This window comes from Tamandua tetradactyla, chromosome 11 (genome assembly GCF_023851605.1).
Source record: "Tamandua tetradactyla isolate mTamTet1 chromosome 11, mTamTet1.pri, whole genome shotgun sequence".
NCBI classification, from domain to species: domain Eukaryota; kingdom Metazoa; phylum Chordata; class Mammalia; order Pilosa; family Myrmecophagidae; genus Tamandua; species Tamandua tetradactyla.
The window spans coordinates 83571882-83586229 of NC_135337.1; the positions used below are offsets into that span (position 1 = coordinate 83571882).

General features: G+C 46.8%; 1 protein-coding gene across 2 annotated transcripts in view; it reads right to left on the bottom strand.

Annotated features, from left to right (window-relative positions):
* Positions 1-4481, bottom strand: part of INSR (insulin receptor) — a 158687-nt gene extending 154206 nt beyond the window's left edge. For both annotated transcript variants that reach the window (XM_077121459.1, XM_077121458.1), the window contains exon 1: positions 4356-4481. In XM_077121459.1, coding sequence (XP_076977574.1) covers positions 4356-4455 — 100 coding nt within the window. In that variant the 5' untranslated portion in view covers positions 4456-4481. The remainder of the gene's footprint in view (positions 1-4355) is intronic.
* Positions 4482-14348: the final 9867 nt, after the last annotated feature.

A 14348-nucleotide genomic window follows, 5' to 3' on the forward strand; every position in this document is an offset into this window, starting at 1 on the left:
AGGGTGGGGTATCCCAAGGGAGTTTTGGAAAGTTAGGTAACCTGACTATGGAAATGGTCACAAAGCTCCATAAATAGATCAAAACTCATAAAACTGGACCCCAAAAGAAAAGTCAATTTTACTATATGATAACACTAAAAAAAATTAAAATTTTTAAAAAGGTTAAAAAGAGACAGAACAAATGGATAATATGATAATGTGATCATTTCCAGGGACAAGAATGGGGTGGGTTTGGGGACAGGACGTTGAAAGGGGGCTTTGACTTTTTCTCTTTCTGCCTCTGTAATTTTTCCCAATGGGAATGCGTTACTTGCCATCATTTTAACTAAATCATCAAAAATAGAATCCAACTGCAAAATATAAACCAAGCCACCCTGGATGTATCTGCAATAGAAATAAAGACAAGGATTCTCGAGAGAAGACCCCTTAGCAGATAAAACTTCCTTTTAGATCTAGAGACCGAGCCAAAAGCATGGATTCCTCACTCAAGGCCAAGATGTCTGTTTAAATAAATAAATCCTAAGGTCACATGCACAGAGAACAAGGAACCATCACTTATTTTCTCCTCCTCGGAACCCATAAACCCAGCGCAGTGGATGGTGTAAATGTCTTTAATATACCTTGCTCTATAAAGGGGAAAAAAAACACAGCGTCCTTGGGCATTTCATCTGGCTTTATCCATTCAAGTATCAGGGACCACACAAGCTATTAGGAAGCGTGCTGAATAAACCCCCGAAAAGCTTGTTCCAGATCAGGGGTCGGCAATTTTTTTTCAGTAAAGGCCCAGAGAGTAAATATTTTTGTTGGCTCTCCGGGCCACGCGGTTTCTGTGGCAACGTCTCAGTTCTGCTGGTACAGCGCACAAGCAACCACAGACGCGACCTAAGCAAATAAGCAGGGCCACGCGCCAATCAATAAAACTTTATTTTCAAAAGCAGGCAGTGGGCAGAATCTGGCCCGCCAGCTGTCGTCTGCTGACCCCCGTACTCGATGACAGATACATAAATATGGAAATAAATATGTGCAATAAAAAAAGTTGATTGAGAGAACATCATCCTAATAGAGACTGCTAAGGGATCAATGACGAGAGGGGAAGCAAAGCTGAAAACGAGCAAAAAGGAATTCACAAGCCAAATGTAAGGGAGTGGGCAGCGTCAAACCCAGAAAGTCAAGGGAGGTGAGGCCAGGGAAGACATGACTGGGAGGTGAGGGATTATTTTAGCGTGAGCCGTCAGGGGAAGTGATGGAAATCACAAGCCAGACCTGGTAAGCAGAGTAGTGGGTGAAAGGTGAAGGTCTGAAGGCAGCCGGGGCCCACCAGGAGGGACTTGGCCAGGCCAGCAGGAGAGGTTAGCGGTGGGCAGTGGGGTTCGAGAGAGTATTGAAGAGAGAAAGGCTCGTGGGCAGATGGAAGGCGCTGGATGGAAAGAGCAGGAACCCCAGTAGGAGTCTTAGACAAAGAAAAGTTAACTCCTCTAATGCAGGGGGGCTCTTGACTTGGGACAATTTTGCCTTCCACCCCTCGGGAGGACATCTGGCAATGTTTGGAGACATTTTTTATTGTAAAGGCTGGGGATAGGCGTTGGTGCTGCTGGCATCTAATGGATAGAGGCCAGGGAGGCTGGTCCACACCCTACAATGCACTGGACAGCCCCCTCTGCCACCCACCCCACGACTAAGAATTATCTGGTCCTAAATGTCAAGAATATTAGGCTGAGAAATCCTACTCCAACTGAAGAGGACATGGAAATCAACACAGGGACCTTAGGAAGCGTCCCCATGGTCTCTATGAGTGAGTGGGGCAGGAGACAGTGGAAGGTCTCCAGGAGTGAAGCAAAGATCTGGAATAACCACTCCAAGGGTGCAGGGGATGTCCCGGAACATCTTTCACTACCAAACACCCAAGAGAAGCAGCTCATGACGGTCCCTCATTACAGAGTAGCTGAGAAGTGAGGAGTATCTGAGAAACAAGCGTCTCACACCTCGATTACTATGGAAAGCTCTGAAGGTTTTCACTTTAATCAATACCATGGCACCTTAATTCTCTTAAATCTTAATTCTCTTAGTTAAGACTTCTTAATTCTTAATTCTCTTCCTGCAATGCTGGCAAGTAATCTTGGTTAGAACCATCCAATCCAAATGGCAATAGCGGAAAAAAAGCCACCACCCAGCTCAGTGCAGCAACAACTCCTCGGAAAACCTGGGGCGCTGCAGTTCCACTGACACCTCTGAGAAAGAGTCCTTCCTTCCTTAAAAATCACATTAGATTGGGTGATCTGCCCCACCCCAGTCAAAATGTCATCTTGGCCGACTTTAGAAATTAATGCTCTGGAAAGTTTCTTGCCCCCCCCCCTCACCCACCCAAGCTTTCAAGGGGGTTCAGCTCTCGTTTATTTGAAAGAATAATGTTTTGTTCAACATTATCCCAGGGCAGAAGTGGGGGAGGCTTGGACCCACAACAGGAACTAGTTAAGGAAAGAACAGCCGTTAGTTAAGAAACCCATGCCCTGGGGCCGGACCAGTCTGAGTTCTAATCGTGGCTCTGCCACTTGCTTTTTCAGTGGTTCTCAGCAAATCATCCCCACAAGGGAATGAAAAACCTTACCTCACCAGCAGCAGTGAGAATTGACTGAGATTATACATGCAAAGCATGGAGCACTGTGCCTTGCATGTGCTTACTCTTAGAACTGGTAGTTAGTATAACCAGGAGGAGAAGGAGCTCCTCAACCCAACTACAAAGGAGCTTCGCACTGTGCCTAGTCCCACTGAGGAATAAATATTTACTGAACATCTACCACGCGCCGGGCACAGATGAAACAGACAAAAGCCCCTGCCCCAGTGGATCCCCATGGAAGCTGTAAATACATAAGCAGCTGACCCCTGGAAGCCCAAGGCACAGAACAACTGCAAGGAACAGAAGAGTAGGGAACCACACATATGCAGGCTGTGCACATTATGCATGCCCGCGAGAAGCCTGGCATGGGTTTAACAACTCATCTTGGATTTTTCGTACCAAGAACTCAAACCAACTGCCACCCTTCACTGAGCACCTACTGCATCCCTGACCTTTGGGGACTCCCAGACATTAAGTGGCAGAGCTGCTCAACAAACCTGGTTGGCCAACTCCAAAGCCTATGCTTTCTCATCCACCTCATTCAACACCGAGTACACTTAGGAGATTCTTCTGTTCCTTCCCTCCCAGACCCCTTCTTCATCCATGATCAATTTCCTTTTATGGAAAAATCTGAAGCAACCTCAGATATTTTTAAAGCAGGGCTTCAGACCCCATGGTGGGAAATTAGATTTATGTCCTCAAATGATTCTTCAGTCCCAGTCTCAAAAAGTAGACAATATCAGGCATGAGAAGGATACTGGGGCTGGGGTTGCTTCTGTCTGCTCCAGGCATAGGGACACCTGGAGGGGGGTGTGAGAGGCTCACCCAAGGCCAGAGATTTCCCTCCCCCCCAAAAAAGACTGCAGGTAGAGAGCCCTTTATGAGGGGTAGATCTGGGGGCGGGAGGAGTTGGGGGAGACATGGGTGGTGGGGAAAGAGTCCCCAGCCTTGGGAGGGAAGCTGGCAGAGAGGGGTTCGAGTCCCAGCCCAGGTTCCTACTCTGAGAACAACAGTTATCAGTCTCCAGGGGCCACCGTGAGGGTCCAGAGAGATAAGATGGGCCAGCCCGTGGCATAGGGTGATACTAATTAGAAGAATCTTGATAAAAACTGCCACTACTCCTGTTGCAACTGCAGCCGGTTCTTAGAATTTGCCTCCTCACATCTGGAAGGAGTGTAACTAGAACCCAAAAGTGTAACTAGGGACCTGTAAAATGTAGCCACCGGCCCAGACTCTAGGAAGTGAGAAAGGGAAAGTCCTCCAATTAATTCCCCCACCCCCGCCTCGGGCAGTGACACCCACCAGCGGGGACCCCAAGGGACCTCCCGGCCCGGCACCCCGGGATTTGGCTCCAAACTCAAAACACTCGGCCGTCCGAGGCCGCCCAAACCCTGTGACCCCGAGGGGTCGGGGCCACCCGAAGACGCGGCGCGTCCAGCCTCCCGGGCGCCTTGGGCAAGCAGGGGGGCCAGGCTCGGGTCCGAGGTGTGCGCTGGGGAGAGGCGCCCACGGCGGGGCGGGCACTGGGGGAAGGTGCCTCCCCAGCAGGGCTCGCAACAGCGGGGCGCGGGGCCGCGAGCCCAGGCGGGCGAAGGCCAAGGTCAGCGGCCTCCAGCCCCCCGCGGGGCCGTCCGGGCCACCCGCGCGTCCCCCGCCCCCGGGGACACCCGGTGCCCCGCGGGGGCGGCTCCTTTGGGGGCGGTGAGGGCCCCTCCGCCCGCCCCGGCGCCCCCAGACTCACCGTCTCCGGGATACAGGTGGCCCGCGGCGCCCAGCAGCAGCGCGGCCACGGCCAGCAGCAGCGGCGCGCCCGCCGATCCCCGCCCGGCCCCTGCGCCCATCGCCGCGGGAGCGCGGGGTCCTGCTGCGGTTCAGAGCGCGCGGCGCCGGCCCGCGGGGTGCATGCTCCGAGACGGCCCGCCCGGGAGGCGCCGGGGCCCGCGCGTCCTTCTCTCCCACGCCGGCGGCCCGCGGGCAGCGGCACCCGCCCCGGGAGGGCCCTGGAAACCGCCCCGGGAGGGGCGAGCGCGGGCCTCGGCCGCTCCGAAGACCAGGCGCCCCGGCTCCCCGCCCTCCAGGCCACTCGGGTCCCGGCCCCGCGCTCGGGGTGGGGCTGGGGGGTTCTCGGGGCGCGGACTTCCACGCGGCACCTTCGGCCAAGAGCGTTCTGGGCCCCGCCGTCGGCGGACGCGCGGACGGACAGAGGGACGCGCGGGCGGGCACCTGGGCTGGCGGACGGCGGGAGCGAGGGCTGCTCGGGGCCCGTAAACAACGCGGCCGTCAGCTGGGCCCCGTGCGGGCCGCGGGAAAAGGCGGCGCGGATCCGGCCGCGGAAGGGACGGGGCGCCCGGGAGAGGGGGGCGGAGGCCGCGAAGGGGGAGGGCCCGGCCCGCCCCGCCCTGGCCCGCCCCCGGCAGCCCGCCCTCTTCGGGGCCCCGCGCGGCAGGGCCCGGGCGCGCCCCAACCGAGAGGGCGCCCTGACCCACCCCCCGCACCCTGCTCCAGCCTCGGCGCCCCCCACGGCCCAGAGATTCCAGGGACAAAGTGTGGGCAGGAAGGGGAGCGGGGGGGAGGTGCCCCTCGGATGCTGTCTTTCTTTAAAAGCGTGGATTTTTTTTTTTTTTTTTTTTTTGGTTTTTTCAGCAGTGCATTAAATCCCATTTGTCTCTGTTACTCGTTTTTGTTTTTTGTTTTGGTCACTCCCTTAAATTGTGCAGCCCAAGCGAGCACCTCCCTCGTTGCGCCCGCCCGCGCGACGCTTGTCCCTGCGCGCTCGTGTGCCCCAAATCCACCCCCGGCTCCTGCAACCTGCGCAGTAGGGCGCTCGGGACTGCAGGCCTCGCGCGCCCCCCTGCCCCGCGGCGGATGCCCCGGCAGGCCCCAGGGGACGGCCACGTGCCTGCGCGCCCCGTGCGCTCCGCGTACTCCGTGTCCCCTGCGCCTCGGCGCGGCCTCTGGCTCAAGTTGGACACCTATGACTCAAGTTGGACAAATGACACCTGGGACAATGTGTGTAGGCTCCTAACACAACAGTCCGGGTGCCTAAAGGCCCCAGACAAGGACGCAGGTGGACACCCCCAATTTTCAACATGCAGACCCGAAGTCCATGTGTATCTGAGTGTTTCGCAAGGTTTTTCACCGAGGGGACAAGGCAATGGCCAACCCACCCTCCTGAAGGAGAGGGAGGTCGGCTTGCAGATAGGAAAGCCCAAGCAGACTGGGAATCCGGCTCACCCCTTCATGCAATGGGAGACCTCGGACGGGGGACAATCTCTGGGTCTGGTATGATGGGTTTGTGGATACCTGCATGCCAAGTTAGCCGAGACACAAGGGGAAGCACCCAGCCCAACCCTAGGCCCAGGACATTCATTCTTCCCGTCGTTTATTAAACAAATATTAATTTGTCAATGGCTGGGCCCACAGTTATTCCCAAATGCCAACGTCACATCTCCTTGCCAGGCTGCTTCTTCTATAACGCTTTCCCAGGTGCTCCACATCTCTGCTCCAGAGAGCATGCCCTGACTACGCGCTGCAAATGCTCCCTTCACCCTCATCTCTCTGTTCCCTTCCCCTGTTATTTTCATGGCTGGTTATCTCTACCTGGCATTCTTATTTATTGTTTGGTATATCTTCTCCCCCCGCCATTTTTTTTTTTTTTTTTTACTGCCACCTCCACCCCTAGTGCCCGACATATCTGTTGATTAATCAATATTTCTTTTTTTTTTTTTTTTTTTTTTTTTTTTTTTTAAAGGAAAGACAGAGAGAAGGAGGGAAGGATAGAAGGAAGGAAGGAAGGAAGGAAGGGAAACATCTTTTAAACATTTTCTTGTTTTATTGTATTCTGTTTCTCCGTTTTTGTTACATGGGCTGGGGCCGGGAATCGAACCGAGGTCCTCCGGCATAGCAGGCAAGCACTTTGCCCGCTGAGCCACCGCGGCCCGCCTAATCAATATTTCTTGAAAGGAAGAATCAACAAATAATAAGTAAGCGGGATTGCCAGTGAACAAAATTATAGTCCATTTCCTTGTAGACCTCACAGTTTAGTAAGAGAGCATTAATTAAACAATTATGCGTTTTCGTGGGAGTGGGGAGTCTTCACTCAGAGAAAGATTCCATGAGAAAGTGATATTTCAGCTGAAATCTGCAGATGAGAAGGAGCCAGCCAAAAGTGATGAGAAAAGCCAATCATTTGCTACCTGGAAAAGTGTTTTGGGCACAGGGAACAGCATGTGCAAGTGCCCAGTGGAGACAGAGCAGACAGTCTAGCAAATAAGCCAAGCACTATAGCTGGAGCACAGAAAGGGAAGAGAAGATGCTGGAATGGTAGGCAGGTACTAGAAGGGACAAAACTTCATATATGCCATGTAAAGAGTGTGTTACATTTCACCCCCTTGGGGACGGTTTTACACATAAGGTTGACATAATCAAATTTTCTTTCCAATAATATCTCATTGTCTTCACTGGGGCAAGAGTGGACCCAGGGAGAACATGGAGGAGGCAGCTGCAGACCAGGTATCAAGAATTGTAGGCTGCCTCAATACCAGTCCCCTTCTTTCCTTGTGCAAATCTGCTCCCACAGGAAACCCAAAGACTGCCACAATTCTGGCCGGGTAGCATGTACTAAAAAAGCCCGAAAGATTGATGCAGGACTTCCATGCTGGAAATAAAATCAAAAGAATCATTTCAGCTGTGACTTGCTGGGAGAAAATTAAGACATCATCACTCCCCCCAACCACTCATTGTTTCTTTTGCAAAAATGAAAGCATCTAAAAATTGGAACTTCAAGACCATCTTCTGCCTTTATTAAAACCATGGCTGTAGAAGTAGAAAATCACCTTTAGCAATGTGTATATTCATTGATTCATGCAATACCCCTCAGTGGATGCTTGAAACTAATGAGGAAAACTTTGAGGGGAACGGGATGTTTACATCACTCTCAAGGTACTTGTCAATAACAAAGGGAAGGAGAAAATTGTCACTTCACAGTGGAGAAACCTAGGAGATGCTACATTCATCAAGTGATCAAAGTTGATCCTGGGTTTCCTTTGCAGTGAAAGATAATTTGGACAATTGCAGAAGACTGAAAAAAATCTGCCAATTGGTGAACAGGATTGTTTGAATGTTAATTTCCTCATTATGCTAAAGTGATGTAAGAAAATGTCCTCAGTTATAGAAGTAGATGCTGAACTATGTAGCACACGTGAAGGAACATAATGTCTGAAACTTGACACTCAGATGGTTCAGAAAAAGAAAAAGAGAGAAAACAAAGCAGAGGTGATCCAATTGGTGTAGCTAATAAAGCGAGCACTCAGGAATTCAGTGTACCATTCTTGCAATTTTTCTGGGAGTCTGACTGTGTTGAAATAAAGGAAAAGAGTTTTGGAAACCGTTGGAGGTTTTTTTTAGTTGTTGTTTTACTTTGTTTTTGTTAGGTTTGCTTCAGTTTCAGCACTTCCACACACTGTACTCTGAATGCTCCAAGAAGAGAGAGACCATTTCACAAAGGCGCCAGATCTGACACCTACAAACTTTGTGCTCAGATATTGCACTCATATTGCCCCTCAAGGAGTAGTTGGGGAAATCTACTGCCACACTGCTGGGGTCTTGCTTTAGCAAGACCCCTTGGCACCATCTCCCTCAATGGAGCTGTTTTCCTTTTCATTAAAGCGGGAAAATAAATGCAAACACTCACCCTTATGTTGATATGGAAACCTGCTTAACTCCATTACATTTAGGAGAGGAAAAAGAAAAGACAACAAAGATCTGATCTCATTTGTAAGCGACAGTGCAATACCCCAGAATTGACCAATAGAACAAGACAGAAGCTTCAAAGAACTCAATGCCAATACCAGATTTGAGAACTCAGACCGGGACTGCAGAGATGATTCAAAATTAGGAAATCTATTCATAGAGTTCACTGTATTAATAGATGATGGAAAAGAGCCACATCAACATTTCCAAGATACTAAAAATGTATCTGTTGAATTCCAAAGCCACTCAACTATGAAACCATAAGAGTCTATAATATGGAAAATGTATTCTGTAATATTCAGAGTGGGGAATATTACTCTCTGAGCAAGAGACAGATCCCAAATTTAGAATTTTGAAATGATATGTTTGGCTATATAACAATTAAAATTAGGTGAATAGTAAAAAAAAAAAAAAAAACCTATATAAAGTCAGACATTTTTTTAAAAGTGAGATAATCTAAGTCACTTAAGTGAAAGATTCCTTAATATTGAATCACATATGATACACTATATTAATGTTTTTCTTCAACGAGAAAAAGGCCAAAACTTTAATTTGCCAAAATTAAAATGACCAAGGATATGAAGAGGTAGCTCCAGAAAGAAATCACCAAAAAGAAAAGAGGAAATCAAATGACCCTTAAGCATATACAAGGATGTTCAGCTCTCTTCATAATTAAAAATATGCCCACATCATTTCCACTGTGTTTGCCAACAATCGCTAAAACTGGTGACACAAAGTAAAAATTTGTGAAAAAACAGACACTCTCATACACTGCTGGGGTAAATTATTTAAACTTCTCGGGGGGTGATTTGGCAGTGATTTTCAGCATGCAACTAACATGGACCTTTAACTCATCTGTCTCACTTCTAGGAATTTATATGCTGCACAGGTGGGGGGAAAATAATATTCACATCTATATTACCGCAACACAGCACCTGGAACAGCCTAAATACCTTTTTTCCCCAAGGAACAGGGAGACACTATCCATTCTTCCCCAAACACTTACTTGATCAATCTCAATATTTCAAATTTTCCACATTCGTCCTCTGTCTTTTCTTTCTTCTCTGACACCCCTCATCTGTGACCCGCATCAATAAGTTAGGATAGTAACTTGTAATACTCTTTCACGTTTTTCATGGGTTTTATTTTTCCCTTTTCAGCACTTTGGGGATATAAAGTCAGAGTGTGAAGTAGGTTTAAGAAAACTGGCATCTAATATTTGTCCAACCTTATGCTTATTGTGCCCTCAGACAGAGATGCATCCCAGCCCATCTTAAAAGTCCCCATTTCTGGCCCTTTTTCAAATTCATTGGGCTTTTTTGGTTTTGCTATGTGTGTGTGTGTGGTAAAATACACAGAACACAGAATTTACCGTTTTTAAGTTTACAATCCTGTGGCATCAAGTAGACTCACAATGTGCAAGCATTATCACCATTTAACTCTAGAACTTTCTCATCACCCCAATGGAAATCCCGTACCCATTAAAGAGTCTCTCCCCTAGCCCCCCAGCAACAACTAATCTGCTTTCTGTCTCGATGGATTTTTCTCTTCTGAACATTTCCTATCAATGGGATCACACGGTATGAGTTCTTTTGTGCCTGGCTGATTTCATTCAGCTTGTTTCCGAGGTCTGTTTACCTCGTAGTGTATATCAGATCTTCATTCCTTCCTGTGGCCGGATAATACTCCGTGTTCTGTTGGGTTTTGCATCAGACCTCCTACACGCTCTGCTCATGACCTACGCCTGCCTGGGGGTTGAGAAACAACCCACAGGAATTTCTGTGCAATGTACTGTCCCTGATTCTCTTGCTGCTGGGTCCACTGTCAAAATTGACACTTCATCTTAAATGACTTTCAGAGACGGGACTCAAGGATTAGGATTCTTAGAAATAAAAAGGCTCCCGTGTAGATGTATATATACCTGAAGCAGACAAAAATTAGAAATGTATACCAGCAACCTATCCGGAGGTAAGGCCAATTCATTGTATTCTTTGCTTATCCTGCAAATCCCCCCCTTCTGGTTTTCAGGAGAGAAGAAAAACATGATGGAGCTCTGGTAAAATACTTTTCATCCTGAAAATTCTGTCTTTTAATTGTCACAATGGACAGGAAGACCCTAATCCATGCATGCAGTGCCCAAATCTAGGTAGAAAAATATCATGCAAAAATTTATAATAAAGGAAAACTGTCTCTCCAACAGAAATAGATAATGGAATGAATATTCAGTGGAATATCATGACCTTGTAAGAAAAGAACAAGTTAAATCTACATGTACTTTTATGAGAACATCTCCAGCGTATATTTTATATGAAAAACATTTAAATGAAAAATCGGGTAAATGGAATACCACCACGTGATTTTTAGAAAGGGGTATGGTGGGGTAGCAGCATCCACACATGCATAAATATTTCTGGATCCATGAAAGATCTCTTAAAGAATATACAAGAGACTGGTCACCGTTTTTTGTCCGTTTGAATTGTTTTTGCCATGTACATCAATTACTTTTTTAAAAATCGGCATGATAAATGTTCAGAGATAGCATTACCATAGCTGCAAAGTGAAAGAAAATAAAATGCAGAGGGAAAAAATCAACAGTAATCTCTGTGACCCATTAAAAAAATAAAACAACTACACTGGGATGTGAAATAAGACCTGAATAAAAGAAACATGCCTTATTTCTGGGTCAGCAAACAGAATGCTGTATAGGGGCCATCCCTCCCTGCCCCCTAAAATAATTTATAAATCCAATTCAAATCCAAATCTATACCTGAAAGAATATAGGAAAATTATTCTGAAGATCATCTACAACAGGCTTTTTTAACCTCAAGAGTATGGACATTTGGGGTCAGATAACTTGCTGGGGTGGGAGCCCTTTGGGGTAGGTCTCTAGCTACCAGGTGCCCCAGCTGTGCCAATCAAAAACCTCTCCAGACATCGCCAAGTGTCCCTGGGGGCAAAATCGTCCCTGGCTGAGAACCGCTAAAAGGATAATCAAATCACAGTAGAGGAGAAAGATCAGGAAAAGAAAGGTGGTTAGGAAAAAGCCAGAGCCTTCCTGGCTATTAAAACATTCAAACCTTACAAAGCTAGAATAAATTTAAATAGGCACAAGTACAGGCAACCGAATCAATCCGTCAGAAGGGGTAAACTGGAAGCAGACTCTGAGTTTCCGTAATTTATCTCTACACACGTCTCCTGCCCAGTGTGGAAGGAAAATCATCTCTCACCCTGGTATTCAATAAAAGGGGGCTAGGATAATTGAGAGGGAACTCTAAATGGCCAATGAATGAATTTAAAGCTGCATTTAAATACCATTGGCTAAATTAAAAATTAAAGCATTGGGGTGTGTGTGTGGGGGGGGAGACAAATGTCCTGTGCAGAAGAATTCCAAACAATTTATGTAGATACCCCTCCAAGGAGGTGGTGCTCACTCCCCATCCTTCAACCGTGAGCTGTGCAGTGACTCACTTCTGAAGGGTATGTGTGCAAAGGCGGGGAAAAGAGGAACTTCACATGGAAAAACCTGGCAGACGTTCCCTCGGTCAGGTGGCCCACGTGGTCATCAGCAGTGAGAATGCCATGTTGATAGCACAAAATCTTCATCTGGGGTGATGAGAACAGCACGTGGCCTCTGTGGTCCCCAAAATCCATAACCTCAGTCCCTCTATGAAAAAAAAAATCGGGCAAATGCACACTGGAAGACAGTCTACAAAATAGCTCACCAGACATCCCTAAAAACATCAAGGTCATCAGAAACAAGGGAAGTCTGAAAACTTGTACAGTCTACAGGGGATTGAGCAGACGTGACAGCAGAAAGTAATTGTGGTATCTTGGACATGATTGTGGGACAGGAAAAAGGCATCAAGATTAAGGAAATCCGAATAAAGACGGGAGTTTAGTTAATAATACTATATCAATATTGGTTGGTTAGTCGTGACAACTGTACTGTTTTCATGTAAGATTAACATCTTACAACAATTAACAATAGGGAACTAGGTGCTGGGTACAAGGGAACAATCTGTACTATTCTCGCAACTTTTCTGTGAATCTGAAACTATTCTACAATTAAAAGTTTATTTTTAAAAATTAAAGCACAGGGAAAAAAAACCTAGGAGAATGGAGAATCAGGTATAGATCAATCTTGCAAGGCAGGGAGAACTTGCTAAGCTTAGACTCACCGAGGAAATGATCATGGTAATGACTTTTGAGATTTCATGCCATGAAAATGAGAATGTCTCCATAGTCCAAAAGAAATGACCAAAACGAAATTATAAGCAATGTCATAGGAACATCAATGCAACAAGCGTGACACAAAAGGGGTTCCTAAGTGAGTTCTAAAATGGGTGTTTTCAAGTTGATAAGAGGGAAGAAAAACAGAAACTACAAGATAGCAAGGAAGGGCAGTGAATGAACCAAGAGAAAATTAAACTGCAAAGCGAGCAAGTGTTCAATTCTTTTAACCAAACAAATGTGAGTTAAGATAACTTCGGTTGGATCCCGTTACTTGCCTGCTGAATTTTCCAGTTTAGGGAAAGCTATAAAACAGCCTGCTTCAGACATCTCAACCATCCCACCGTCATTGAGATGCAGTGCAAACAACTGGGGCATGGAAAATGGATGGGAGATTCCCTTTTCTGATTCTGACCAGTGCTCACGTGGCTGACCTATGTCAGCTCAGCCTCTCTCACATCATCTTACAGGTCAGAAGTCCTAAATGGATAGCACGGGGCTAAAACCAAAGGTTCAGCAGGGCTGCGGTCCTTTGGGAAGCTCTAAGACAGAATCCATTCCCTTGCCCTCACCAGCTTCTTGAGATTACTGCATTCATTGATTCATGGACCATTTCTCCATCTTCAAAGCCAGCAACACTGAGCCAAGCCCATCTCAGCGCTGCCATCCCGTTGCTTCTTTTTCTCCTGCTTCCATCTTCCACAGTTAAAAACCCTTGGATGCACCCATGTAATCTCCAGTGATCTTGGCATCTTAAACTCAGCTGATTAGCAACCTTAATTCCCCTTTGCCATGTAGCCTAACATATTCCCAGGTTCTGGGGATTAGAGTGTGGGCATCTTTGGGAGCATGTTATTCTCCTGACCACATTGAGAATGTAGCCCTAAGTAAAACCAACAAGATCCCTGCCCTTATTTGTGGAGCTGACATTCTAGTGGTAGAAAACCAGGCAATAAAGCACTAAAAAAATAATGATAAAGATGATTGCAGACGGCGATGGGTGCTGTAACCAAAATAAAACACTGGGGCAGGATAAGATGTGATCAGATTCTACCTGCAAGAGGGCCATGAAAGAGCCCTGTGGCATACCACTAGAGACAACAGAAGGAAAATCTGGTCTCCCCTCTCTATTCTGCCCCCTAGGAATCAGATGGAAGGAAACAATCCAAACTTCTTCAGTTATTCAATTGATATTTATTGAGCACCTACTGTATGCCAAGTAAACAGCAGGGACACAACATGAACCAGATATGTTCCCTGATCTTGTGAACTTTGCCGTTGAACTGCGAGGCTGTGATAAATGTCTTGTTTTGAGAAAAACTGGTAACTCAGGGCAACAATCGGGAAGGAGCTACGTAAATAGCAGACCAGTCACTTGATGAAACATCTCCTAACAATTTTAAATGGTGGTTATAAACAATCGTGTGTTACGATGTTAAGTGGGGGGGGGGGGGGGATTTTAAAGAAAGCGTGACTGAAACTATGTTTTTAAAAGAAAGAACGAGAGATGTTTATGAAAAAGGGATAGTGGAAAACACACCAAAACACCAACAGTAATTGTGTGGAGGTGGTAGAATTGTAGGTAGTTTTTTGTGCTTTTCCCCATTTCCTAAATTTTATGTAACTGCAGCTGTATCCGTTTTAGAATAAAAGTTTTTAAACAGAATTACTTTGTCTTATTCATGGTTCCAAACATCTCGGTTTAAATAACTATTTTCTGGGGTTACCCATGAGCGAAGTGTCTTTTCTAACA